The sequence below is a fragment of the Pantherophis guttatus genome, chromosome 14 (assembly GCF_059756535.1).
Source record: "Pantherophis guttatus breed Tessera chromosome 14, ASM5975653v1, whole genome shotgun sequence".
In the NCBI taxonomy this organism is placed as follows: domain Eukaryota; kingdom Metazoa; phylum Chordata; class Lepidosauria; order Squamata; family Colubridae; genus Pantherophis; species Pantherophis guttatus.
In genome coordinates this window covers 13,015,334-13,040,285 of record NC_142076.1, presented here as the reverse complement: position 1 = coordinate 13,040,285, position 24,952 = coordinate 13,015,334, and the positions used below count along the sequence as shown (strand labels likewise).

At 43.1% G+C, this 24,952-nt stretch overlaps 1 protein-coding gene across 3 annotated transcripts in view; it reads right to left on the bottom strand.

The window, feature by feature from the left end:
• Positions 1-3,178: 3,178 nt before the first annotated feature.
• The window catches only part of CRAMP1 (cramped chromatin regulator 1), a 52,805-nt gene continuing 31,031 nt past the window's right edge, over positions 3,179-24,952 (bottom strand). For 2 of the 3 annotated variants that reach the window (XM_087878389.1, XM_087878388.1), the window contains exons 13-19: positions 23,353-23,427; positions 20,881-20,962; positions 19,608-19,712; positions 17,569-17,747; positions 14,903-14,983; positions 12,083-12,317; positions 11,086-11,332 (exon numbers count right to left, since the gene is read on the bottom strand). In XM_087878389.1, coding sequence (XP_087734515.1) covers positions 11,142-11,332; positions 12,083-12,317; positions 14,903-14,983; positions 17,569-17,747; positions 19,608-19,712; positions 20,881-20,962; positions 23,353-23,427 — 948 coding nt within the window. In that variant the 3' untranslated portion in view covers positions 11,086-11,141. Of the gene's footprint in view, positions 8,626-9,885; positions 10,032-11,085; positions 11,333-12,082; positions 12,318-14,902; positions 14,984-17,568; positions 17,748-19,607; positions 19,713-20,880; positions 20,963-23,352; positions 23,428-24,952 lie in introns of those variants that run through there. The other variant, XM_060692931.2, reaches the window with a different exon arrangement.

Genomic DNA, 24,952 nt, shown 5'->3' with positions numbered 1-24,952 from the left:
CGCCTCAGTCTCTCTCTCCCGCGTCTCTCCCGGCCTGACGCTCGGCCCCGCCCTTCGAAGCCCATTGGCCGAGGGCGGCGCCGTTCCACCCGGGCTCGGCCAACCGCGGAGGGAAGGCCCGCCCCCCCACCTGGGAGCGCGAGACGCGGGAGGCGGGTTTGAGGGATTGAAGTGGCGGGAGCCGAAAGGGGCGGGGCGTCCGCTGTGGAGAAAAGGGCGGGGCCGCTCCGAGGAAATCGGGCGCTCATTGGATGACGAGGGGGGGAAGAAAAGAAGGAAATGACTCGGAAGCTTCTTCTTTTTTTTTAATTTAAAGGGACGCCCCACGTGTTTCCTAAACGCTTTTTTTTTTAACGTGGTTCTCGCAGGGTCCGAATTCGCATAAACACGTCCTATTGTCTCCATTCATTCGTACCCATTTATGATGCTCATATTTATGTTTATACCTATATCTGTTATCTTTTACATGTTTGACAAACTAAATAAAATAATAAAAAAAACCTGCACCAAACTTTAAAACCTCGAGGATAATTTTTACAAAGTCCAATATGAATAATAATTGCAGGCATCAGATCTTTAACCTTGTTTTAAGGGGGTCGTGTGGACGCGGCCATCGGTTGGAAGGAGGAGAAGGAGCGGTGGAAAAGGATAGGCAACTGGCTGAACTATTGCTGAGCACATTGTAAGCCGCCCTGAGTCTTCGGAGAAGGGCGGCATATAAATCAAATTAAATAAATAAAAAAAAAAAAACTAGTATTGGGGAAATGATTGATCTTCCTTGGGAGAGGTTAACTGATTTAATCTTTTGACAGAATAGAATAGACTAAGAATAAAATTTTATTACGGTCATCGACCAGCAATAGACATACAATAAATTTAAAAATAATATTAACATTAATCGTAAATAATAACGTGTTATGAAAATACCTGATCTTAAACCTAATTTACATGCGTGTAGAGCCGATAAGTATGTGAGTAAATGTAATGTTATAGATATCCAGACAAATCCAGAGGTTTATTTGATCTCTGCCCAGCTGGATTGTTCCTGATTAAACGTGGCCTGCTCAGTTGATGCAGGGTTTTTTTTGGTGTCATCCAATGTGTTTATAGTTGTTTACTGGTACTAACCAAAACATTTGGCATAATTCAATGACGTATGCAGGTTGACCTCGACTTACAACAGTTCATTTAGTTGACCGTTCAGTTACATCACTGAAAAAGTGACTTCTGACCATTTTTCACACTTACGACCGCTGCAGCAGCCCCACAGTCATGTGATCAAAATTCAGAGGCTTGGCGAGTGGTCATGTGATCGCCTTTTGTGACCTTCTGACAAGCAAATTCAGGGAGGAAACCAGATTCACTTTTAACAATAGTGCTACTAATTAAATAGCTGCAGCGATTCACTTAACAAATGTGGCAAGAACAGTCATAAAATGGGGCAAAACTCATGTAACAAATTTCTCACTTAACGACCTAAATTTCAGGCTCAGTTGCGGTCGTAAATCGAGGACTACCTGTAATTTAGTTAGTTGTGTGAACACAATGGGCGATATGTTGATCAGATCCAAATATCAGCTTCAAGTCGACTTATCATAAAACTCATTAAGAGTAGTAAACTGTATTTTACTACTCGGTGGTGCAGCGGACTAAGTGCTGTTAAGTGCTAGCACTTAGCTGCCAGCTGCCTGCAATTAGTGCGAGTTCAAATCTCACCAGGCTCAAGGTTGACTCAGCCTTCCAAGGTAGGTAAATTGAGGACGCGGATTGTGGGGGCAATAAGCCAGCTTTGTATAGAACACCACCGCTTAGGGGGGGCCGAAAGCCCTAATAAGCAGGTATATACAAAAGTATGCAGGGTATTGCTATAATGCATTGTAAGCCGCCCTGAGTCAATGGAGAAGGGCGGCATATAAATTGGACTAATAAATAAATAATAATAAATTTTAGAATCATTCTATCAGCCAGATGGGTGGAAGGGTGTTGGTGTTTTTGTCTTGTTTGTCTGTATCTAGCTTGGGCATCCTTCTCATATCTGGAAAACAAACAAGGATGAGCATGTGAGCCATTGATCTACAATTTAAAGCATCACTCAAATTACGTTGCTTGCTGGGCGCAGTTCTTGTCGGGAAGACACTGGAGGGCTGTTATGTTCCAGCCTTTGGCAAACTGTTCATTTCTAGATGTGTGAACACATTTACTACTAGAATTCTCAGCAATGGCTACATTGGCTAGGGCAGGGGTAACCAACCTTGGCAACTTTAAAGACTTGTGGACTTCAGAATTGTACTCGCACAAGCCTGGAAGATGTCCACTACACCAACAGATTGTGTAATAATCCGGGAAATTTTTGAATGTGCAGAAATGGACAAACTTACTATAGAATTAAATAACAAGGAAGACTCAGAATGTTACTCAACTTGGGAAAACTGGTATCAATGAATAGAAAATAAAAATAGGAAATGTATAGGTCAAAATAAGACATAAATTGTGTTTACATATTTGATCAAGAAGGAATATCTGAGAATATAAGAATAGAGCTAGGATTTGTGTACTGTTAGAATGACGTTGAACTGTACAACTATCATGGACATATTTTCGTTACAGATGTATTTGTATTTTAATATTTTAAATTTTAATAAAGGTTTTTTGAAAATTAAAAAAAAAAGACTTGTGGACTTCAATTCCCAGAATTCTGGGAGTTGAAGTCCACACATCTTAAAATTCCCAAGGTTGGACACTTCCTGGGCTAGGGAATTTTGGGAGTTAAAGTTCACAAATCTGCTGAGAGGCCAGATTTGAGAAGGATGATCAGCAACATTCAAAGCTGAGTAGTTTTGCTTTCTATTCAAGTCAATGGCAGCAATTCAGGGCCATTTTTAGTTGTAGGTAGCAGAAGAACTAATTCACTTTTTGGGGGTCATTAAAATAATTTCCATGGAATGCAGGCACTCATCAAAACAAGAAATAAAAGGGCTGCATATTAATGCCTCAAATGTTAAAATGTTCCAGGGCATTTCTATACTCAATTTCACCCAATGTAATGGAATACTGATTTTTCAGAGTCTCAAAAGAAATTCCCAACAGCCTCTAATGCCTCTGAACTCTAACTATAGCAAACTTGGGAGAAGAAAAATGATGATCAAATATTTATCACAGACACACAAATTAGACCAAGGATTAGTAAGTGTTTATGGACAATCATAAAAACAACTTTACAACTTGAATTGGAAATTTAAAACAGAGGAAGTGTATATTATATTAAATAACCCAAACACCTTTTTTTCCTTTTTTTTTTCTCCAAAAATCGATAAAGAATAAATAATATAATTTACAATATGGTACAAAAAAATAATCAGTTAAGGACAGGCATTCTTGCTTTATACAGACGCTATATATATATGCATATTATCTGAAAAAACAAATTCACATTTTAAAACGAGACAAAAAACTTTTTTTTTTGTTTTAAAAGATGATATGGCTTAACTATTATTAAAAGAAACAGCAACATCGTCCACTGCCAAATGCACAAGCTCAAAAGCCAGTTGTCACATTTTGGCAACTAGTGATAACTCATTGCTGTAGTGCTTGCAAATATTTTCATTATTTAGCATTTACAGGTCCACAAGGAAAGCTTTAAAAAGGGCTGGGTTAACTCAAAAAAAGTGCCATTTCTTCCTTGCAAATTCAGCTGTCTACACGCGTACGTGTACTGAGGGTTTATATATGTGTATTTAAAAACAACCCCAAGTCCCAAACGCAATGCTAACAAAAAACCCCCCACCACTGGTCAAGTCAAAGACAAGCCATCCTTATGAGTATAATTGAAATCAAGCTGGCTAAGAAAGCATAAAGTTAACAATCAATGAGAGGGTTACATAATGCCAGTCTAGAACACCTTTGTGTAAAGAAGGGGGGAGGGGGGAAAGTGTGAAAATTAGGAGGCGGTTCATAGGGAATTTCACTCTGACGAACGTTGTGTAGAGGAAACTTCCCGTGAACTGCAGATCCCCGTTGATCAAAAGCAAAATAAAGTTAACGCTTGAATGATTGGCCAATTTCAATGCAATGCGCAAGCAAGACCATCAACTACTGTCCAATCCAGGCACTCCAAAAATGGGCAGATACAATGCCTAACCCACATTCTTAAAACTTTACACAGGAGCAAAACGTTTCCGATTCCTAGTGCCCTGTCTGGTAGGCCTATGAGAAAAGCTTATATCCACTGCATACATTCTCTTTTGTAAATACACGCATCAACTCGTCCATCTGATTGCAAAAAAAAAGGGAACATTTGACACCCAAAGCTTTTCGGGAACCAAATGCACAAATGAAAACCAGGCCATCCACAAGAGCTTTTCCTGCCTAAGCAGGGGGTTGGACTAGAAGACCTCCAAGGTCCCTTCAAGCGCTGTTATTCTCTTCTCTTCTCTTCCTTTCAATCCCTCAAGCCAAAAATAAAGGCACAATGACTCCAATAACAACTAGCCATGCCTGCAAATTCCCTAGAAATTACACAGAAGTTCTCCGTAATGAATTTTATATTCTTCTGCATCCAAAAGGGGCAGAGTTAACAGCTCAGAATTATCTCCTGCCCTTATCCAATCAGGATATCTCTTTGACAGCAGCCATAAGGCCAGCAGCTTTCCAAGAACTAAAAAAACCCACTTATATAAATAAATAAGCACTGTAGGAAAATGGCTGGAGTTAAGATCACTGGAATTTTCCTTTCATTTTTAGACCTAAAAGCAGAGCTGTCCTCGCTCTTGACTTCAGATGTTAACATGCAAGACATAAAAGGCCCCAAAAGGATTTTTTTATTTTGGACTATGACTCTCTTAACAGGGTCGTAGTTGCAGGCTTGGACACCTCCGCGTGGTGGCCACTGGGTATAGTACTTTAAGTGCCAGAGCCAAGATCCAATCCACCCCTCTATAGGTCTAACTGCTTTGTAGAGGGCTTGTTCTGATTACTAGACTGACTATAGTAGTTAGTCCTGGTCCTCCTGGAACTACGGACTCCAGTGACGGAGATGGGAATGCCAATAGTACCCTGTTTCCCCCAAAATGAGACATCCCCTGATAATAAGCCCAATCGGGCTTTTGAGCGCATGGCAAGAGGGCCAAGCGCTTATTTCAGGGTTCAAAAAAATATAAGACAGGGTCTTATTTTCGGGGAAACACAGTATACAGGCACCCAAGACAGAACGGACAACTCCAGCTGTCCGTGCTTTTGTGGTTCCCGATTTAAGAGCAAACGGGGCCTCGGCAAATACCAAGCACATCGCCACCTGGCAAAGGTGAACGCTGAGTGCATAGCAGCCCTTCCCACAAAACGCCTGGCGTGGACCCAGGAGGACTAAGGACCCCTAAAGAAGCAAAAAAGGAGACAAGATTTTTGAGGGAGTTGTGTGCAGAGAATTTCAGAAGAACTAAAGCGGATAGGTAGCTACTGCTATAATACTGCCGAGTATTGGGAAAGGAGCTGCTTTTGTGAATGCTTGCTTACTTCTGGTTGTTTCAGGCAACAAAACAATATTAAAAACCTGCTGAGCCAATGTCTAGCCATAATAGTTCTTACAACACCTATGTTTTCATGGATGGAGAAAGCTAGTGGTGGAAGGGACACTCATCACCATACCTGCAAGGCAGGTGAATAATATCCAGACATTATTCTGTTTTATGTCCAGACGGACATAAAACAAAGGGCTCCGTAAGCTAGAGTTTAAAATATCCATGTCAAATAGCCCAATAGTGAAGAGGAAAGAATTGCTAAGGAAAAATCCGTATTACAAGCTCTCAATCATAGCACAAGCTGCATAATTATCAGTGGAAGGTTCAGCCTAGGTTGCTCTATTTGAACAAAACGTGCTGAATAAAACGTTTTTTTCCTATGGGACACAGAACTGCGAAGAGCTGAAGGGTACGGAGGATAAAAATAGAGTGTATCGGATAAGAGCCTGGCAAGAAACCGCGCCTGGGTGCATTAAGAGGATTCCGGCAGTGTGAGATCTAGGCTAAATTGCTAAAACGCCTCCTAAATCACAGAGGCTGCCTGGAGGGGTCTGGATATCATGATCTTACGACTGCCAGAACTCCGTGGACAGCGGTTATGTCCCTTGATTATCAGAACGGCATAGGATGTTTTGGCCTGAAATTAAAAAAGAAAAGAAAAAAAGTGTACATTGAGCTATCAATTATAGTGAAGTACTTGAAAGGGCTACCACTTCTGAAGGAGCTGTGATATCGGACGATTAGGTTAAAGGTATACATGATCTCAGCAGTTTTCTGTTCAGCTTCTGCAGAATCTGGAGAGCACCTTAATTGAATGAAGGGCAGGTGGACTCGGTCGCAAATACACACAAGTTAGGAGAGGTCATCCAGTTCTGCGGCAAAGGTGAAGGGAAGAAACTTGGAGCGACGCTAAAAGAGGATTAAGGGATAAATCCCAGGGACAGAGGGTGCCTTCTCCTGATCCAACACCCATTTTTGGTCCCTTTGACATCGGTTTGGGCAAAAAGCAAGTGAAACCTTGTGGACTAGGTCCAAAGTCACGTTGCCGGTCGAACGTCTGAAGAAAAACGAGACATCCACAGGACAAGGCTTGTTAAAAAGCGGTTGCTTGCAGGTAAATAGCGTTTCATAAGGGAATGAAATATTTAGAAATGCTCGCTTGTGGGAGGTGAACAACTAAGGGGGAACTGTTATTGTCGGGAATAATCAGTAAAGAAGAGGGACGAGATGGTTCTTGGCGGCCACAAAAGTAAAATTAAGTGATAGCTGTCTGCTATTCAAGCTCTGAAGGCTAAGAGGCCAACATCTGCAGACCTCAGGAAGGGCATTTTAGGACCGTCGATGGGAGAGAGGCCCCTGTCTAAAACCGCTATTTGCCTTAAGAACCTACAGGAAGTAGAAAATTTTACCCGTTTCTTTCATCTGCAGGACTTTCATCAAAACATTCCTCAACTTCAACCGGAAATGTGTGTAAGAGATTTTGTTCTCCAAAATGAGGTAACAACCAATAATCAAAGGGGGCTTTTAAAAAAGCAAAGATAAAGTGTCAAGCTTGACTTCTCATATATCTAAAGAGATATAAACATGATTTTTGGGGAGGCAACAAAATGGAAGTGCGTTATCAATGATCTTCTTTGGGGAGCGTTGCTGACATCCCGGTCTAGTCTATGGGCCTGATTTTGCCAAGAGGCCTTTCATCTACCGTGTTTCCCCGAAAATAAGACCTGATCTTATATTAATTTTTGCTCCAAAAGACGCATTAGGGCTTATTTTCTGGTTAGGTCTTATTTTGGGGGGGAAATACAGTACTAAATGCATCTACTGGCTGACAATCTTAATTGGGGCTTATTTGGGGAGTAGGGCTGATATTACAAGCATCCTGAAAAATCATGCTAGGACTTATTTTCCCGTTGGGTCTTATTTTTGGGGGAAACAGGGTAATAACTACTAAGAACCCTCTGAGCTGCAGACTAGACTGGGAAGTCAGAAACTCACCCCACAGAAAGACAACCACAAAAGGGAAACCACTTGTACTGTTGCCAAAGAGACTACAAGGACATTTCCATGGCCATCGACCAATGATTGTGCTCATCTCAAAGGAATTTGACTTTGACTTTGAATCTATCTGTAATAGGTCAGAGGAGTCTTCTCTTTAAGATGTGTGGACTTCAACTCCCAGAACGCCCCAGCCAGCATCCTAGGAAAAATGGAAGTCCTTGGGTGATAGCTGTCTTTTTTTTTTTTTTTTTAAGCACGGGGAAGAAGGTTAAAAAGAAGCAGGATAGGTCCTGTGCCTTTCCAAGATTTCCTCTGACCCTATCCTAGTTTTTAAAAGATGGAACAGGAGCAGGGTTTTTTTTTTTTTTCCTCCCATCCCTGTGTCCTGCTGGAATGTTAATGAATATAAAGAAACGATGAAAGAATTCTGTTAAAAGCCTTGTGGAATTCAGCTGCTGTTGTGACAAGAAAGTGCCAGGAATACCAGCTCAAACTGACTTGCCAACAAGACAAGGGTGACAGATCAGGAGAGGAAGTGTTTTTTTTTTTTTTAAAGGAAAATTTATAAAAACACACCACTATTTACCGCCCCCCAACTTTCAGCTTATTTGTGGATACCACGACAACATCTAAGGATGTCATTTGTGGGATTTTTTTCTTGCTCAGACCTTAAAACCTGGAGCTGCCTTGTAAACGTTGCTAGTCACCAGCTTACGCACGTCATTTCCTATAATACTGCTCCACACGGTCTTGTTCCCAGCCTATTGCACTTTCCAGGAACTGTAGAAGGTCGAAGAGAAAACTCCTCTCTTCTTCTCAGGCATGCTCCCGCCAGGACAACGAAAAAAATAAAAAATAAAAAAACCCAATCCGCTGCATAGCTATGACGTCATTCCTCCACATTATGGCCAATTCAAACGGCGCCCACCAGCCTGCTGGTGGGATGCGTTCACTGAGAGAGGTCGCCAATGGGGGGGCCGCCACTCCCTCCGTCAAAGAGAATCTCTCGGCGGGTCGGCTCCGGGATCGAGAGCTCCTGGGCAAGGTCGTTGAACCGAGATATGTAGTCGATGCTGTTCTCATTCATCATGCAGGCCAACTGGGAATCGACCACCTACCAAGAGAAGAGAAGGGGAAGAAAAGAGGCAATTGGCTTTCTTGGTCTTGCCGCTTTCTTCTGACCTTAGCTGAGTTTAGAATATCCTTGAAGGCATGCTGGTTAGCAGGAATGTGCACTGTGCGACTTTGCTAGCCAAGAGCTGCCCAATGTTTGGGGGCGGGCGGGCGGAAGGAAGGATTGCTGGGGTGGAGTAGCGATGCAAAATATCACGTGTATGGGCTTTGTCTGGCTCTCTGTCTATGTCTCCTTCCTTCCTTGCAGATTCCTTCCTTCCCTGTTTGCTATACCTCCTTCCTTCCTTCCTTCCACTAGATCCCTTGTTTGCTTCCTTCCTTCCTGCTAGATTCCTTCCTTCGTTTGCTTCACCTGCTTCCTTCCTTTCTTCTGCTAGATTCCTTCCTTCCTTGTTTGCTTCCTTCCTTCTGCTAGATTCCTTCCTTCCTTGTTTGCTTCCTTCCTTCCTGCTAGATTCCTTCCTTCCTTGTTTGCTTCCTTCCTTCCTGCTAGATTCCTTCCTTCCTTGTTTGCTCTAACTCCTTCCTTCCTTCCGCTAGATTCCTTCCTTCCTTGTTTGCTCCACCTGCTTCCTTCCTTCCTTCTGCTAGATTCCTTCCTTCCTTGTTTGCTCCACCTGCTTCCTTCCTTCCTTCCTTCCTGCTAGATTTCTTCCTTCCTTGTTTGCTTTCTTCCTGCTAGATTCCTTCCTTCCTTGTTTGCTCCACCTGCTTCCTTCCTTCTGCTAGATTCCTTCCTTCTGCTAGATTTCTTCCTTCCTTGTTTGCTCCACCTGCTTCCTTCCTTCTGCTAGATTCCTTCCTTCCTTGTTTGCTTCCTTCCTTCTGATAGATTCCTTCCTTCCTTGTTTGTTCCACCTGCTTCCTTCCTTCCTTCTGATAGATTCCTTCTTTCCTTGTTTGCTCCACCTGCTTCCTTCCTTCCTTCTGATAGATTCCTTCCCTGTTTGTTTGTTTTCCTTCCTCCCTTCCTCCTCTCCCCTTCCCTCCCCTCCCCTCCCCTCCCTAATACTCCCGCCTCCTATTTTGCACCACAACCACCACCTTCAGGGGATTGGGCTCTGAGAGACTGGCCCAAAGTCAACCAGCCAGCTTTTCTGCCAAAGCCAAACCTGGAACTCATGTTCTCCTTCCTTCTTAAGGCACCTTCACCAGCATCCCAAACTCCCTCTCTCACTCTCTGACCATCCCCCCAGCCAAAAGCTCCGTACCATCCCACCCAGAAAAAGCTATGTCGTACCTCAGCGACATCAGCCATGGACCGAGAGACAAAAGAATCCCGTGAATTCCCATCCAGCAGACTGGGTCCCAACAAGGAGGTGCTGCTTGGATTGCCCGCTGAGGTGGGCAGCATTTTCCGGCCCTTCTCCGGAGAGAGGAAACTGGCTGTAAAACAGAAGGGATGAAGATGTCAGGAAGCAATCTCTGTCTTCAGCATCCAAGAAAAGTCCAGTGATGTCCTCAGAAAAAGCTCCCCTTTTTTTGGCAAGTGGCAGCAATCAACTTGTGCCCATTGTAACATGTTGTTTTCCCCCAACTCGGATCAAAGCACCACAGGTAGTCCTCGACTTACAACCATTCAATTAGCAACTGTTCAAAAGTTATAAGCCGTGGTGGCGCAATGGTTAGGGTGCAGTTCTGCAGTCTACTTCTGCTCACTGCCGGCTGCCTGAAGTTTGGCAGTTCGATCCTGACCGGCTCAAGGTTGACTCAGCCTTCCCATCTTCCGAGGTCAGTAAAATAATTGGGTTTTAAATTCGGGCCGAAATTGTTTAATAGTAATTGTTTAATACTTTTAACTATTTTAAAATTGTTGTTTGTATCTTGTGCTTTTAATTGGCTGTACACCGCCCCGAGTCCTTCGGGAGAAGGGCGGTATATAAATTAAATTATAAATAAATAAAATAAATAAATAAATGAGGACCCAAATTGTTGGGGGCAAGATGCTGACTCTGTAAACCGGTTAGAGGGCTATAAAGCAATAGCACTTAGACTTATATACCGCTTCACAGTGCTTTATAGCCTTCTCTAAGCGGTTTACAGAGTCAGCCTATTGCCCCCAACAATCTGGGTTCTCATTTTACCCATCTTGGAAGGCTGGAAGGCTGAGTCAACCTGGAGCCGGTTAGGATCGAACTGCTGGCAGTCAGCAGAATTAGTTGCAATACTGCGTTCTAACCACTGCACCACCGAAGCTAATCATCAGTAGCACTTAAGACTTATCTACCGCTTCACAGCCCTCTAAGTGGTTTACTGAGTTAGCCTATTGTCCCCAACAATCTGGGTCCCGAACAAAGAGAACCGGTTCGGTGACATCATATCGTCACCGATACCGGCTCGGCCGAACTGGGCCGAACCAGGAGGAACCCACCACTGGTGCAAGGGGAACCTTTACCTTTACTCAGGTTGCCCAATGGACATCTCTCAGCTGAGTTTTGGCAAGAGACAGGCTAAGGGGCAAAAGAAAGAGATGGTCGTATCAACCACTCCAGACCCTCAGAGATTTTTTGGGCTGCACTCACAAAATAAGCTGCTGAGCGAAGAGTCGGTGGAGTCGTTTGGATACCACTGTGGATCATGGCTGGGCGAAGCGATCCAGCTCTGCTGGGGGCTGCAGGATGGGGACGGAAGACTTTTGGAATTATCGCTGCCGTTCAGCTTGGCTGGGGACAGGGAAACATTCTCACCTGTAAATGGAAAAAGTTTTTTTACTGAAGGGTGTAAGATATGCAACTGTTCTTTTTTGGAAAGTCACAAGTTCCGCACTCTTGCTTTCAAAGAACACTCGTGCATTTGAGCATTGCTGAACTATATCTATGGCAATCTTTTGAACAGCTAACCTCTGACATCTTATTCATTCATTCATTCATTCACTCATTCATTCAATGCCTCCTCTTTTTCTCTCTTACCGTATAGGCCAGAGCTAATTGCTATTTCATTCATTCATTTTATGCCTCCTCTCTTTCTCCTTTACTGTATTGGCCAGAACAAATTGCTTTCTTTCTTTCTTACTCTCTCTCATTCATTCATTCATTCATTTTATGCCTCCTCTTTCTTTCTTTCTCCCTTACTGTACTGGCCGAAGCAAACTGCTTTCTTTCTTCTTTCTTTCTTTCTCTCTCTCATTCATTCATTCATTTATTTTATGCCTAACTCTCTTTCTCCCTTACTGTATTGGCCAGAGCAAAGTGCTTTCTTTCTTTCTTTCTTTCTTTCTTTCTTTCTTTCTTTCTTTCTTTCTTCTTTTTCTTTCTTTCTTTCTTTCTTTCTCTCTCTCTCTCTCTCTCTCTCTCTCTCTCTCTCTCTCTCTCTCTCTCTCTCTCTCTCATTCATTTTATGCCTCCTCTCTTTCTTCCTTACTGTATTGGCCAGAGCAAATTGCTTTCTTTCTCTCTCTCTCTCTCTTTCTTTTTATGCCTCTTCTCTTTCTCACTTACCATATTGGCCAGAGCTAATGGCTATTTCAATGATGGAGTCACTGATTTGAGTAGCCGGTTCTCCCTGAGACAAAACATCCTCGGGGGGCCCAGGAAGAGATATGTCAAGGAGAGCAGAGACATTGGGAGGAGACAGACGGGTGCTGGAGGTCTCAGAAGAGGGAAGCGGAGAGGAAGAAAGACCATTCTGGAGAGACGTTTTAGGCAGCTCTGGCAGGGAGAGGACCGGAGTTCCCTGTGGTAGCAAGCAAACGGTAATAGCAACAACAGTTAACATCAACAACATGTCATTTTCTAAAGCTTTTATGCCATACAGAAGACCAAGAACCTTGTCAGGTTCTTGCAATCCTACGTCCATGCTTGAATACAGAAAGCTGCCTTACATTAGATGCAACCATATAGAATAGAATAGAATAGAATAGAATAGAATAGAATAGAATAGAATAGAATAGAATAGAATAGAATAGAATAGAATAACAGAGTTGGAAGGGACCTTGGAGGTCTTCTAGTCCAACCCCCTGCTTAGGCAGGAAACCCTACAACACTTCAGACAAATGGTTATCCAACATCTTCTTAAAAACTTCCAGTGTTGAAGCGTTCACAATTTCTGGAGGCAAGCAGTTCCACTGATTAATTGTTCTAACTGTCAGGAAATTTCTCCTTAGTTCTAAGTTGCTTCTCTCCTTGATTATAGTTTCCACCCGTTGCTTCTTCTTCTGCCCTCAGGTGCTTTGGAGAATAGCTTGACCCCCTCTTCTTTGTGGCAGCCCGAGATATTGGAACACTGCTATCATGTCTCCCCTAATCCTTCTTTTCATTAAACTAGACATACCCAGTTCCAGCAACCGTTCTTTTAGCCTCCAGTCCTCTAATCATCTTTGTTGCTCCTTTCTGCACTCCTTCTAGAGTCTCCACATCTTTTTTACATCGTGGCGACCAAAATTGGATGCAGTCTTCCAAGTGTGGCCTTACCAAGGCCTTATAAAGTGGTATTAACACTTCACTTGATCTTAATTCTATCCCTCTGTTCATCCAGCCTAGAACTCTGTTGGCTTTTTTGGCAGCTGCTGCACACTGCTGGCTCATCTATTCCATCTATAGTTCAGTATCATCTCCCTGAAGATAGCAGTGGTTGAAAGTTTTGTTTACAATCCACCCATCCCCATTCCTCCTTTCACCCCCCGAGAAATTGATGGTTTCTCCTTTTTACAGATGACCTATAACCAAGTTCACAGCTCTCCCTAACGGTGGGATCTGGAGAACATTATCTAGCAAGGTTAAAATCAGATTCCCCCAAGGTTCAAGCTCACTGCTATGTTTATACAAGTATCTTGTTTAATATGCGTTATCCAATGAAACATTTATTTCAATAGCCTCCAGCAGAACTGTTGCTGATAATTCAGGGCAACGAAGCCCATAAATATGAAACGTATCCCTATTAGGTGCTGGACTATTCATTTCGACAGAGGATAAACATGGGTGCCTTTCAGATTGATGGATTTTATTGATCTGAATTCTCAGCAATTAAGTCCCCCGGATGGGAAATTCTAGAAACGGATCCACATTCTGGGAAGTTGCAAACATGGCGAAAACTTAGCCTCGACTACAGGATGCCAGCAAGTTCACAAGAAGACGGTATTATTTATTTTTTTCCATTTTGTTCGCAGTTCACAATTGCCTTCTTGCAATCTTTGCGCCTCATATTTTGATCTAGCAAGCAAGAATTTTTTTGGGGGGTTCCTTCTCTGCGACGATGAGCGTATCAGCGTTTACAGGGACTAGCATGTGTCATGCATTCACAGATTGTGGAGGAAAAAAATGTTCGGGTATCTCGTAACAGGCTTTCAAAGTTCACACGACATTCAGATGAGTGCCTCGCCAATCTTAGAACAGAATAGAGCTGGAAGGGACCTTGGAGGTCTTCTAGTCCAGCCCCCTGCTCAACCAGGAGAACCTATACCCGTGATGGCAAACCTATGGCATGTGTGCCACAGGTGGCACGTGCAGCCATATCTGTGGGCATGCGAGCGCTGCCCTAGCTCAGCTCCAGCGTGCATGCGTGCGCCGGCCAGCTGATTTTCTAGCCTTCCGGGCCCACCGGAAGTTGGGAAACAGGCTGTTTCTGGCCTCCGGAGGGCCTCCTGGGGGGTGCGGAAAGCCATTTTTGCCCTCCCCAGGCTCCAAGAAAGCGTCTGGAGCTTGGGGAGGGTGACAAACAGGCCTACCAGGCCCACTGTTTCATTGCGTGCTAAGAGTGGGGAGAGTGCGGGAGGGTCGTGCGTGCATGTCCCTTGAGTTATGGGTGTGGGCACGCGCGCACGCGACCCCCCGCACTCCCACTTCTGGCACGTGACGGCAAAAAGGTTAGTCACCACTAACCTATACCATTTCAGACAAGTGGCTGACCAGTCTCTTCTTAAAACATCCAGTGATGGAGCGCCCACAATTTCTGAAGGCAAAGCTGTTCCACTGGTTAATTGTCCTCACTGTTAGGAAGTTTCTCCTTAATTCCAGGTTGCTTCTCTCTTTGATCGGTTTCCAATCATTATTTCTTGTCCTGCCCTCTGTTACTTTGGAGATAATAATTTAACCCCATCTTCTTTGTGGCAGCCCCTCAAATGCTGCTATCGTGTCATCTTCTTTATTTAGGGATGAAAGAGTTTCCAAAATGACTATTCTAAAATAACTCTGTCTAAAAATACGCTGCAAGCGGCTCAAATACTGGTTGCGCAGACAGCCTCCTTAATCAGAACTACAGCGTTAGTATCTACCGTATTAAGTTCTGAAGTGTTAAGTAATTATTAGTTAAATATACTTTACCTGGAAGCCATCAGGAATGGCTTCCTGCTCAGGCTGGGATGGTAGACCAAGGAAAGGAACCCGACATTCATGGCTTGAACCCTGGAATCAAGAAAGACTGCCTGAGCCACACGGCTGAAAGAGAGGCACTGAAATTATGGAACATTAATGCTTTATTATATCATGCCTGCCCTGCTACTGTCAAGGAGTTTCCGAAGAAAAAAAGGAGAAATAAATCTAACCAATAAATGGTAAAAGAAAAAAGGGGAAGATACAGAACAGAAATTCAGGGAAACCAACGGATCTGGCAGCAGATTCGGAGAATGAGAAGGTTGGGGAGGAACATGGGCCAGTCCTGGAGACTGGGGAAAGCTCTGATGAGGGCTCTGCATCTGAGGCAGAGCGGGGGTCAGGGCCATATGCCAGTTATCAGCTGCCTTCGGAGTCAGACATCAGTGAGGCAGACGAACAGCTGGAGCCTGTACCCAGTATGCCCATGCGCAGAATTGCCAGACGAAGGGAACAGCTAAAGAACAAGGATCAATTTGGGAGTAAGGCCACAGGTGGACAATGAAGAGCCCCTCCCAGAGGGAATAAAAGAGGAGCGAAAGGGGAGTGGAGTTTGCAGGAGACAATTAGTTCATTCCTGCATTCTTGCCAAGTATTGCGGTATCTGAAAGATATCGGCCTGGCCACTCTCCAAGCCTGATAAAGGTCGGTAATTGTGAACTATCTTGAAAGACTGTGGGAGAAGAAAGACTTTGCTGGAGAGGAATTCACTGTAAATAAAACAAAAGGGGTTTTTGTCGGGATGAGGACTCGGCTTCGTGGTTTGGAGAAGCCTAGGTCCGAACATAGCATCTCCATTAGCTATCATGGTTAGCTGGCCTGGGAGTCCTTCTCTTGTGTTACAGAGGGCAGGGACAACTATAACTATCCCGTAGAACAAATCATTCATGTCTAAGATAGTAGATGCAGTGTCAATATGGACTGGAATAGAGAGGTCATTTCTGGAAAGCTGGGGCTGTGACGTAGGGTAAGGATGCAGAGTAAGACAGGTCAAGATTTTTAAAGGGTTTTGGTTGCCTGGAGGAGTCTAAAGGCATGGAATATAGAGGGGTGGATTTCCAAGAGGAATAAGAGGCAAAACTCAGCACAGATATTATGTGTCAGCGTTTCAACGCTGGCATAGAGAGCAGAGGAGAGTGAGAGATAAACTCTGAAACTTTTGCCTGCTAAATCCCTTTGAAGTCGGGTTGTCATGGAAATGAGGGGAGGGGGCACATTCCTGGGAAATGACGAGAAAAGGAGTCTGAAGAATGACTTGGAAGATAGCCAATGAGAAGCAGAGATTTGGGGATTGGAAAGGGAGGGATTGGGGGGCAAAAGGTCAGTCTTGTCCACGTGGAGTCATGATCCGGTGGCTGTGCTCAATTAAAGAAAGATTTCCTTAAAGATTGGCAGTTTGGAAATTCATTTAATTTTGAGATAGCATCGCAGTCTGACATTATGTGTGAGAGAAAGAGAGTGAAGACAGCTCCTCCTCATTAGTTCCAAGAATATATGCTTCATGCAGGGAGTTAAGTCTGCTTCAGTTTGGCAAGATTCTGTCTGTAAGTCAAGAACAATAAAGTCTGCTCAGAAGAATCACAATGTGTCTTTCTCAGTTTTTTTGGGAACCTGGCGTCTGATTGGTGCATGTTGTGCCCAAAGCAACATCCTATTAGAACAGGGGGTGGGCAACTATGGTAACTTCAATGACCTGTGGACTTCCAACTCCCAGAATCTCTGAGCCAGCCAGCCATGCTAGCTTAGGAATTCTGGGAGTTGAAGTCCACAGGTCGTAAAGTTGCCACAGATGCCTAACCCTGTATTAGAATTGGATAAAGTTGGTTATAAAATGTCAGGGTAATGAGGATTTAAAGCTGACCAGCCCTTTAAGACTGAGGATGAGTCAGCAGGGTTATTGCCCTTTAAGAAGCTGCCTATATAAGGGAGGCCATTAGAGGGCGTCTCTCTCTCTCCTCGGGTATCTGCATTGTAGTTCTCCGTGTGTGCTTCCGTGTAGAGTTGAAGATTGATTGCCTGGCTTTGCTTAGCACGTGTATGTATATATACCAGTGGTGAAATCCAAATTTTTTTACTACCGGTTCTGTGAGCGTGGCTTGGTGGGCGTGGTGTGGCTTCGTGGGCATGGCAGGGGAAGGATACTGCAAAATCTCCATTCCCACCCCACTCTGGGGCCAGCCAGAGGTGGTATTTGCCAGTTCTCTGAATTACTCAAAATTTCCACTACCGGTTCTCCAGAACCTGCTGGATTTCACCCCTGATATATACTGTATATCAGTGGTCCCCAACCTTTTTATCGCCGCAGCCCGCTGAGCGCGCGCAGGGGTGGGGGCACGGCCCAGGAGCTTTTGCGCACGGCCCAGGAGCCTTTGCGCTGCAGCGTTCATGTCCCCCGGCCGCTGCGCGGCCCGGTGCCAGGTACTCCACGGCCCGGCACCGGTCCGCGGACCGGGGGTTGGGGACCACTGCTGTATATAACTTGTATATAAACCACTGTTTGTAAAGACAAAACCTCTGTGTCCTGTATTTTGCTCTTGGGTTGCCTCAAAATAGTAAGTCACGCTGTAAACACTCTGACATAAAAGAAGAGAAACTTTATAGTAAAGCTGAAAACTGACCGCCACTGTTGCTATGGAGCCTCCATTCTGACGTGCCACTGTGGAGTCTTGACCTCCAACTACGGTGGTTACTGCCTCTGGTGAGAGCGGGGAAACGCTTGGCAAGCCTTCGGTCCCTAGAAGTGGCAACGGACTGCCGGGGATAATACCGGCTGATTTAGCCGCCAAATCAATCGCACCTTTGGACAGAAAACAGCAAATGTGTGAAAGGACATTTTTCTGAAACCAAAGTTTTTAGCGGAACACTAAACATGAGGTTCTGGCAATGTTACATCTACACCAGCAGGGAAAACACTTTGTTTTAATAGCACCTTCTTATATTTACATAGTTCACCCATTCAGTATAGGTAGTCCTTGTTTAGTGACCACAACTGAGAGCGGCAACTCAATCATTAAACAAAGAGGTCACTAAGTGAAACCACGACTGTGCTTAGGATCTTATTTCGGCTTTTCTTTGCTTACAGACCTGCGAAGGATGTAAAATGCGAGAACTGGTGGCCGTGTTATTGTTTCATCACGGTGGTAACTCAAACGGTTGCTAAATGAGACAATGACTGAATGGAAATGACCTCTCTCTCTCAAAAAGCTAAGATTTTCCATGGCTTCATTATCTCAACCTTATTTAAAATCTTAAATCTCCATTGTCCTGATATCACCTGAATCATTAAACCAGGTCAATAGGATTTTTTCCAAAAGCATTTAAGAGACCTGGGTGAACAGAATGAGCACTTCAAAAACTAATCATGGGGGAAAGACAGAAACGGTTACTTCAGAACTAGTAATAACTGGGAGACACAGATAAGGCAGGTTCAAAAGTCAGTGCATGGGTAAGCACACCCATGCGCTATGAATTATTTTGCTCTCTGAATTCATGGGGACCTAACCCTAAGTGGATTTTCCCCCAATGGTATTTTCCCAAGTATTTTACCAGGAGACCCAGATAAGGAAGGCACAAAAAGTCAGCACCTTCCTAAGCATACAGATGAGCTCCGAATCTGTTGGCGATATCCATTTTGCTCTCCAAATTCATGGAGAGCAAACCCTAAGTGGATTTGCCCCCCAAATGGGACTTTCCCATATATTTTACCAGGGAACGTAGTAGATAAGGCAGGCTCAAAAAGTCAGCACCGCCCTAAGTATATCTATGCGCTACATGTATATCTACAGACCCCTCACATCTTGGACATAAATTGTTTCAACTTCTACCCTTAAAACGATGCTATAGGGCTTTGCACACCAGAACAACAAAACACAAGGACAGTTTTTTCCCCAAATGCCATCACTCTGCTAAACAACTAATTCTCACAACATTGTCCAATTAATTACTAAGACTGTATTACTATTCTTCTTCTCATCCTTACTAGGACCTAACTCTTCCCACTTATAGCTATATCATCTTTACAACTTATATTGTGTCCTAGTATGATTTGATTGCTTATTAGTATCCCTATGACTATCACTAAGTGTTGTATCTTATGATTCTTGACAAATATATTTTATTTATTCTTTAATTACACTGCATATGCACGAAAGACAAATTCCTTGTGTGTCCAATCAGCCTTGGCCATTCTATTCTATTTTCTATTCTATTCTATTCTATTCTATTCTATTCTATTTTCTATTCTATTCTATTCTATTCTATTCTATTCTATTCTATTCTATTCTATTCTATTCTATTCTATTCTATTCCATTCCATTCCATTCCATTCCACAAATCCATTGGCGATGTCCATTTTGCTCTCCGAATTCATGGAGAGCTAACTCTAAGTGGATTTCCCCACCTCCCCCAAATTGTGATTTTCCCATGTATTTTACCAGGAGACTTAGGTAAGGTAGACTTGAAAAGTCAAAGCCCTCTTAAATATACTGAATGAGCTACAAACTTGTTGGCGATGTCCATTTTGTTCTCCGAATTCATAGAGACCCAACCCTAACTCTTAAGTGTATCACACACACCCCAGTGGGATTCCTTCCCATGGAAACCTAACCCTACCTCTATCTCCCTGGGCCTGGACTTTTTTTGGAAAAGAAAGACTTACTAGACAGACGACTGGTGGCTTGAGCTGGAAGGATCTTGGGAACAATGGGGCGAGATACGGCAGCTTTAGTCAGCGACGACTGGATTGGCCGAAAAGATCCCCTTCCTAAAGAAGGAATACAATCAAAAAACAGCAGGAATGGTTAAACGCACACCAATTTTGAAATTTGAAAACAACAACAAAAAGTCACTTGGGAGTTATATCCCACATGGCACCCAGTTCTGAGTCTTTCTCCCAGAAAGAAAACCGAAGATAAAAGCTGTAGAGGCCCCCAATAGAAAGAATGGGCAACATAAGGATATGGCAAACATAGAATAACAGAATTGGAAAGGGGCCTTAGAGGTCTTCTAGTCCAACCCCCTGCTCAAGCGAGAGACCCTTCAGCATCTATTGGTTAAATGCTTGTATCTTTCCTCAGCTCTCACTTGGGGGTTATCATGGCAATTTAATAGGCTCCCAGGACCCCAAATTTCCTTGAAGCATGCTCTCCCATCAACGTCCTTAGAATTCTATCCAAAGGCTCATGTTTTACCTCCCCAGAGGGGGGAAGGATGTCACATCTTCTTTTAACGACCCCATAATCCCTTGCGGGGTGGAGTCTGGGCAACTGAATGGAGCTAGCAGAGTGTTTACTGGCCGGATGCTCTTCCTGTCGCCAAAGCCTTGGTGGCGCAGCAGACTAAACTGCTGTTAAAGTAGCATTTAGCTGCCAGCTGCCTGCAATTACTGCGAGTTCAATTCTCACCAGGCTCAAGGTTAACTCAGCCTTCCATCCTTCTGAGGTAGGTAAAATGAGGACCCAGTTTGTGGGGGCAATAAGCTGACTTTGTATAAAAAAGAACACCGCTTAAGGGGGCCAAAAAAGCCCTACTAAGCAGGTATATACAAAAGTATGAAGGCTATATTGCTTAATGCATTGTAAGCCGCCCTGAGTCTCCGGAGAAGGGTGGCATATAAATCAAACCAATAAATAAAAATAAATAAATAAATGCGGAGTTTTGTTCAGCAGATATATTCTCATTGTGCCCACAGAGAGAAATATCTGCCTCTACCTAGGATCGAACTCCACTCTGTGAAGGAAGGATGTCACATAAACAAGCAAAATAAAGACTTGTTGACACAGGGCTGTTGAGACCACAGCTCGTGGTCTGGGACGAGCCCATAGATAGAAAAGGCTACAACTTTAAATCCCTTCTGGCTAAAGAATTTACAGCCTTCTCCCGTTCAGTGTAAAACGTATTACTCAGATTATACACGTGGCTGAGCAGCTCACCTGTTATGGAGGAGTTCGATAAGATGGAAAATGAACAAACATGCTGGGAAGGATTTTCGGAAGGTCTAGGAAGCAGTGTCCTCTGCAAGAAGAAAGCGAGATATAACTTTATAAAGAAAAATAAAAGATCCCCAATGGTGTCTGGATTGTATCTCCCTGGTCCATGTCCAATCGTCATGCAATCTCCAAATACATTCTGTATGGTGTTATATGTTGTCCTCAATTTACAGCCATTTGTTTAGTTTACTGTTCGAAGTTACGCAGGTACTGAAAAATGAGACTTCTGACCAGTTTTTACATCATTGTTGTAGCATCCCCATGGTTACACGATCAAAATTCCTAGCAATGGAAATGTTGACACCTGGCAATCAGCATGCATTTATGACAGCTGTGCTGTCCCAGGGTCATGCGATCACCATATGTAATGTCTCCAGCTGGCTTCCGACATGCATAGTCAGTGGGGAAAGCCATATTTGCTTAACACTCCCTGCAATGATTCTCTTAACAATTGTGGGGGGAAAAGGGGGGGATAAAATAGGGCAAAACTCACTTAAAACTGCAGAAAAAAACAATGGCTACCCACCTGCCTTCCATTGAGGACCTGTATACTGCACGAGTCAAAAAGAGGGATGTGAAAATATTTACAGACTCCTCACATCCTGGACATAAATTGTTTCAACTCCTACCCTCAAAAAGACAATATAGAGCACTGCACACCAGAAGAACTAGACACAAGGACATTGTTTTCCCGAACGCCATCACTCTACTAAACAAATAATTCCCTCAACACTGTCAAAACTATTCACTAAGGCTGCATTTCTATTACCCTGTTTCCCTCAAAATAAGACATCCCCCGACAATAAGCCCAATCAGGCTTTTGAGTGCATGGCAATAAGGCCAAGCGCTTATTTCAGGATTCAAAAAAATATGACAGGGTCTTATTTTCAGGGAAACACGGTACTATTAGTCTTCTCACCGTTCCTATCACCCATCTCCTCCCATACATTACGACTGTATGACTGTAACTTGTTGCTGTATCCTTACAATTTATATTGTTTCCTAGTATGATTTGATTGCTTATTTGTACTCTATGACTATCATTAAGTGTTGTACCTTAGGATTCTTGACGAATGTATCTTGTCTTTTTATGTACACTGAGAGCATTTGCACCAAAGACAAATTCCTTGTGTGTCCAATCACACTTGGCCAATAAAGAATTCTATTCTATTCTATTCTATTCTATTCTATTCTATTCTATTCTATTCTATTCTATTCTATTCTATTCTATTCTATTCTATTCTATTCTATTCTATTCTAAAACTGCCTTACTTAGCAATGGAAATTTTGGGCTCAATTGTAAGTCGAGGACTATTTGTATATTTATGAACGCCTGGGAGGCCTTGCAGATATCTTATTGCGTTCAGCTAAGTTAAGGGTTGGAGAAGTTTGATTTTATATGGAGCAGGAGTCTCCAACCTTGGCAACTTTACGACTTGTGGACTTCAACTCCCAGAATTCCTCAGCCAGTGCATTCCTCAACCAGCGAATTCTGGGAGTTGAAGTCCACAAGTCGTAAAGTTGCCAAGGTTGGAGACCCCTGATATGGAAAAGCTATATTTTTTGGGGGTTTATGTGCTGAGGGCTATATGCTGGCAACAGACAGGAACTAAGACTTATATACAAAATTACTCTTTCTCCTATTCCTTTTCTTCCCCAGGAAAGATGGCTAAAAATTGCCCATCTTTTTAACAGAGTGTGGGGAAAACCAAAAATCCTTCTTAGGATACCCATTTGAGAATCAAATTTCTGTACCTTAAAAGAATTCTAAATGTCTATTCAAGTCTGATCCATTCTACATGACATAGAGATGTACCTTTGGCTTTTTTTCTTTTTTCTTTTTTGGTAGTCTAACTGAAATGACTAGGCAATCTGCTTCTCAGTCATGCTGACAGGCCTCTGCTTGCGCAAGACCAGGGGTCAGCAACCTGCAGCTCTGGAGCCGCATGTGGCTCTTTCACCCCTCTGCTGCAGCTCCCTGTCACTCAAAATATGCATCACAACAGCCAATGTGCAAAACCTACTGGCACGCGATTTATTGAGCTTTTCAATCCCTGGTAGGCCAACCATGGATAAATCCAAGAAAAGAAAAGTTTCAGAAGAAAACAGAACGTTTAATTCAAATACATATGCTAGTTTTGTGGCTGCTCAAGGAATAGTCAGGCACGGGAAGGGTTTTGTGGCTCCCGGTGTTTTCTTTTCTGTGGGAAACGGGTCCAAATGGCTCTTTGAGTGTTTAAGGTGGCAGACCCCTGCTCAAGACAAAGCAGAGAACAACCTAAGCAGGAGGAACCCATTACCTCTGTCCAAATGGACGGGGAGAAAAGCAAGTTAACAATAAGCCCCCCCCCAAGGCAAATGAACCTATCTGTCAATCGAGTGAAGAATGTATTTTAATTAGCCGTTCTCTCTTACCTGTACAACTAGCGGCTTCCGCAGGTGTCTGCTGCGTAGTTTTCTTGGCTTTGGCAAGAAAAAATCTGATTGCATCTAAAGAGAAACAGTAGTTCATGATACAGGATTCTGATATCTCGTAACTAGACCAGTGATGCTTGGCTTGTTGCATGAAAGGAATTTCAGCAGCTCACACTGATGTAGTCTCTCTTTTGTGGCAAAGAGAGTGGTTCTGTGGTTCTACATACAGTGGTGGCCAAAATTGTGGAAAACTTTTGGGAAAAGTGTATTGTCTAAAACTAGCTAATAACACCACTTTTTTGGGGGAGTAGTACCATAAAATTATATTTCAATGGAAAGATAATTTAATCAAAAATGTAATGCAATAACTTTTATGAAGGATTTGCTATTAGAAGAGCAGTTATAGTATAAACAAGAAAAGTGAAATACATAGAAAAAAAGAGATATACAAAAATTATCCCCAGGTGAGTTAATACTTAGTTGGGTAACCTTTACCATGAATTATGGCCTTACAAGGTGGTCCCATGGAGTGAACCAAGTCTTTTAGTTCTGCAGCTGTTCTAATGTGAAACCAAGATTGAATGATTGCTTCTGTTAACTGGGTTTTATTGCTGGGTCGCTTCTGACCACCAAGTTTCTTGAGTCAGCTCCCTAGATTTTCAATTGGGTTAAGGTCTGGGCTATTCCCAGGCCACTCCAGCAGTAGAATAGGATGATCTTGAAACTCCCCCCAAAAAGTGGTGTTATTAGCCATCAAACCTCAAAAATACACTTTTCCCCAAAGGTTTTCACAATTTTGGCCACTACTGTAACTTACCGTATTTTTCAGAATAAAAGACGCACCTTAGTTTTTGGGGAAGAAAATAAGAAAAAAGCTGATTGGTGGGTGGATCGCCCTCCCGGAATATCCCCAATCAGCTGTTCTCAGAGGTGAATTTTAGCAACAGGTTCCTTGGTTGTGAGCTCTGAGCCTTGCCCTTTTTTTCTGCCTCTGAAACTTCTGAAACTCCATTTCAGAAAAAGCTTTTTTTCTGCCTCTGAAAGCCTTCAAAACAGAGCTTCAGGAAAAAAAGGCTTCTTTTCTGAAGCTGTTTGGAGGCTTTTTTTCTGAAGCTTCTTTTAGAGGCTTTTATTCTAAAGGACTATCTGTATTCTGTTCAATCTCCTTTCTTTGGTATTGGTATATAGATTAACCTCTTCCGACCTGTTGGTTATTGTGTCATTCTCCAGATTTGTTAGCATAGTTTGGTTAGAACCTTTACTGATTCTTCCTTAGTTGCTTGCCATATTATTTTAGATAAAAGCCTTTCAGAGGCTATTTTTCTGAAGCTTCTTTCAAAGGCTTTTTTCGGCCTCTGAAATCTCCGTTTGTGAGGCTGGGCAGAGCTACATTCAGAATATAAGACGCACCCAGATTTTCACCCTCTTTTTTTGGGAAAAAGGTGTGTCTTATACTCTGAAAAATATGGTATATAAGAGAATATGAAACGTGTCCAGTTAACCTGGTAGCAGAAAGAGCAGAGTAATATTATTCTGCAAGACATCAGAATCTTCGAAAGAATGGCAGGCTCTTCCCCCCTAAAAGCAGGGAGTAACCCCT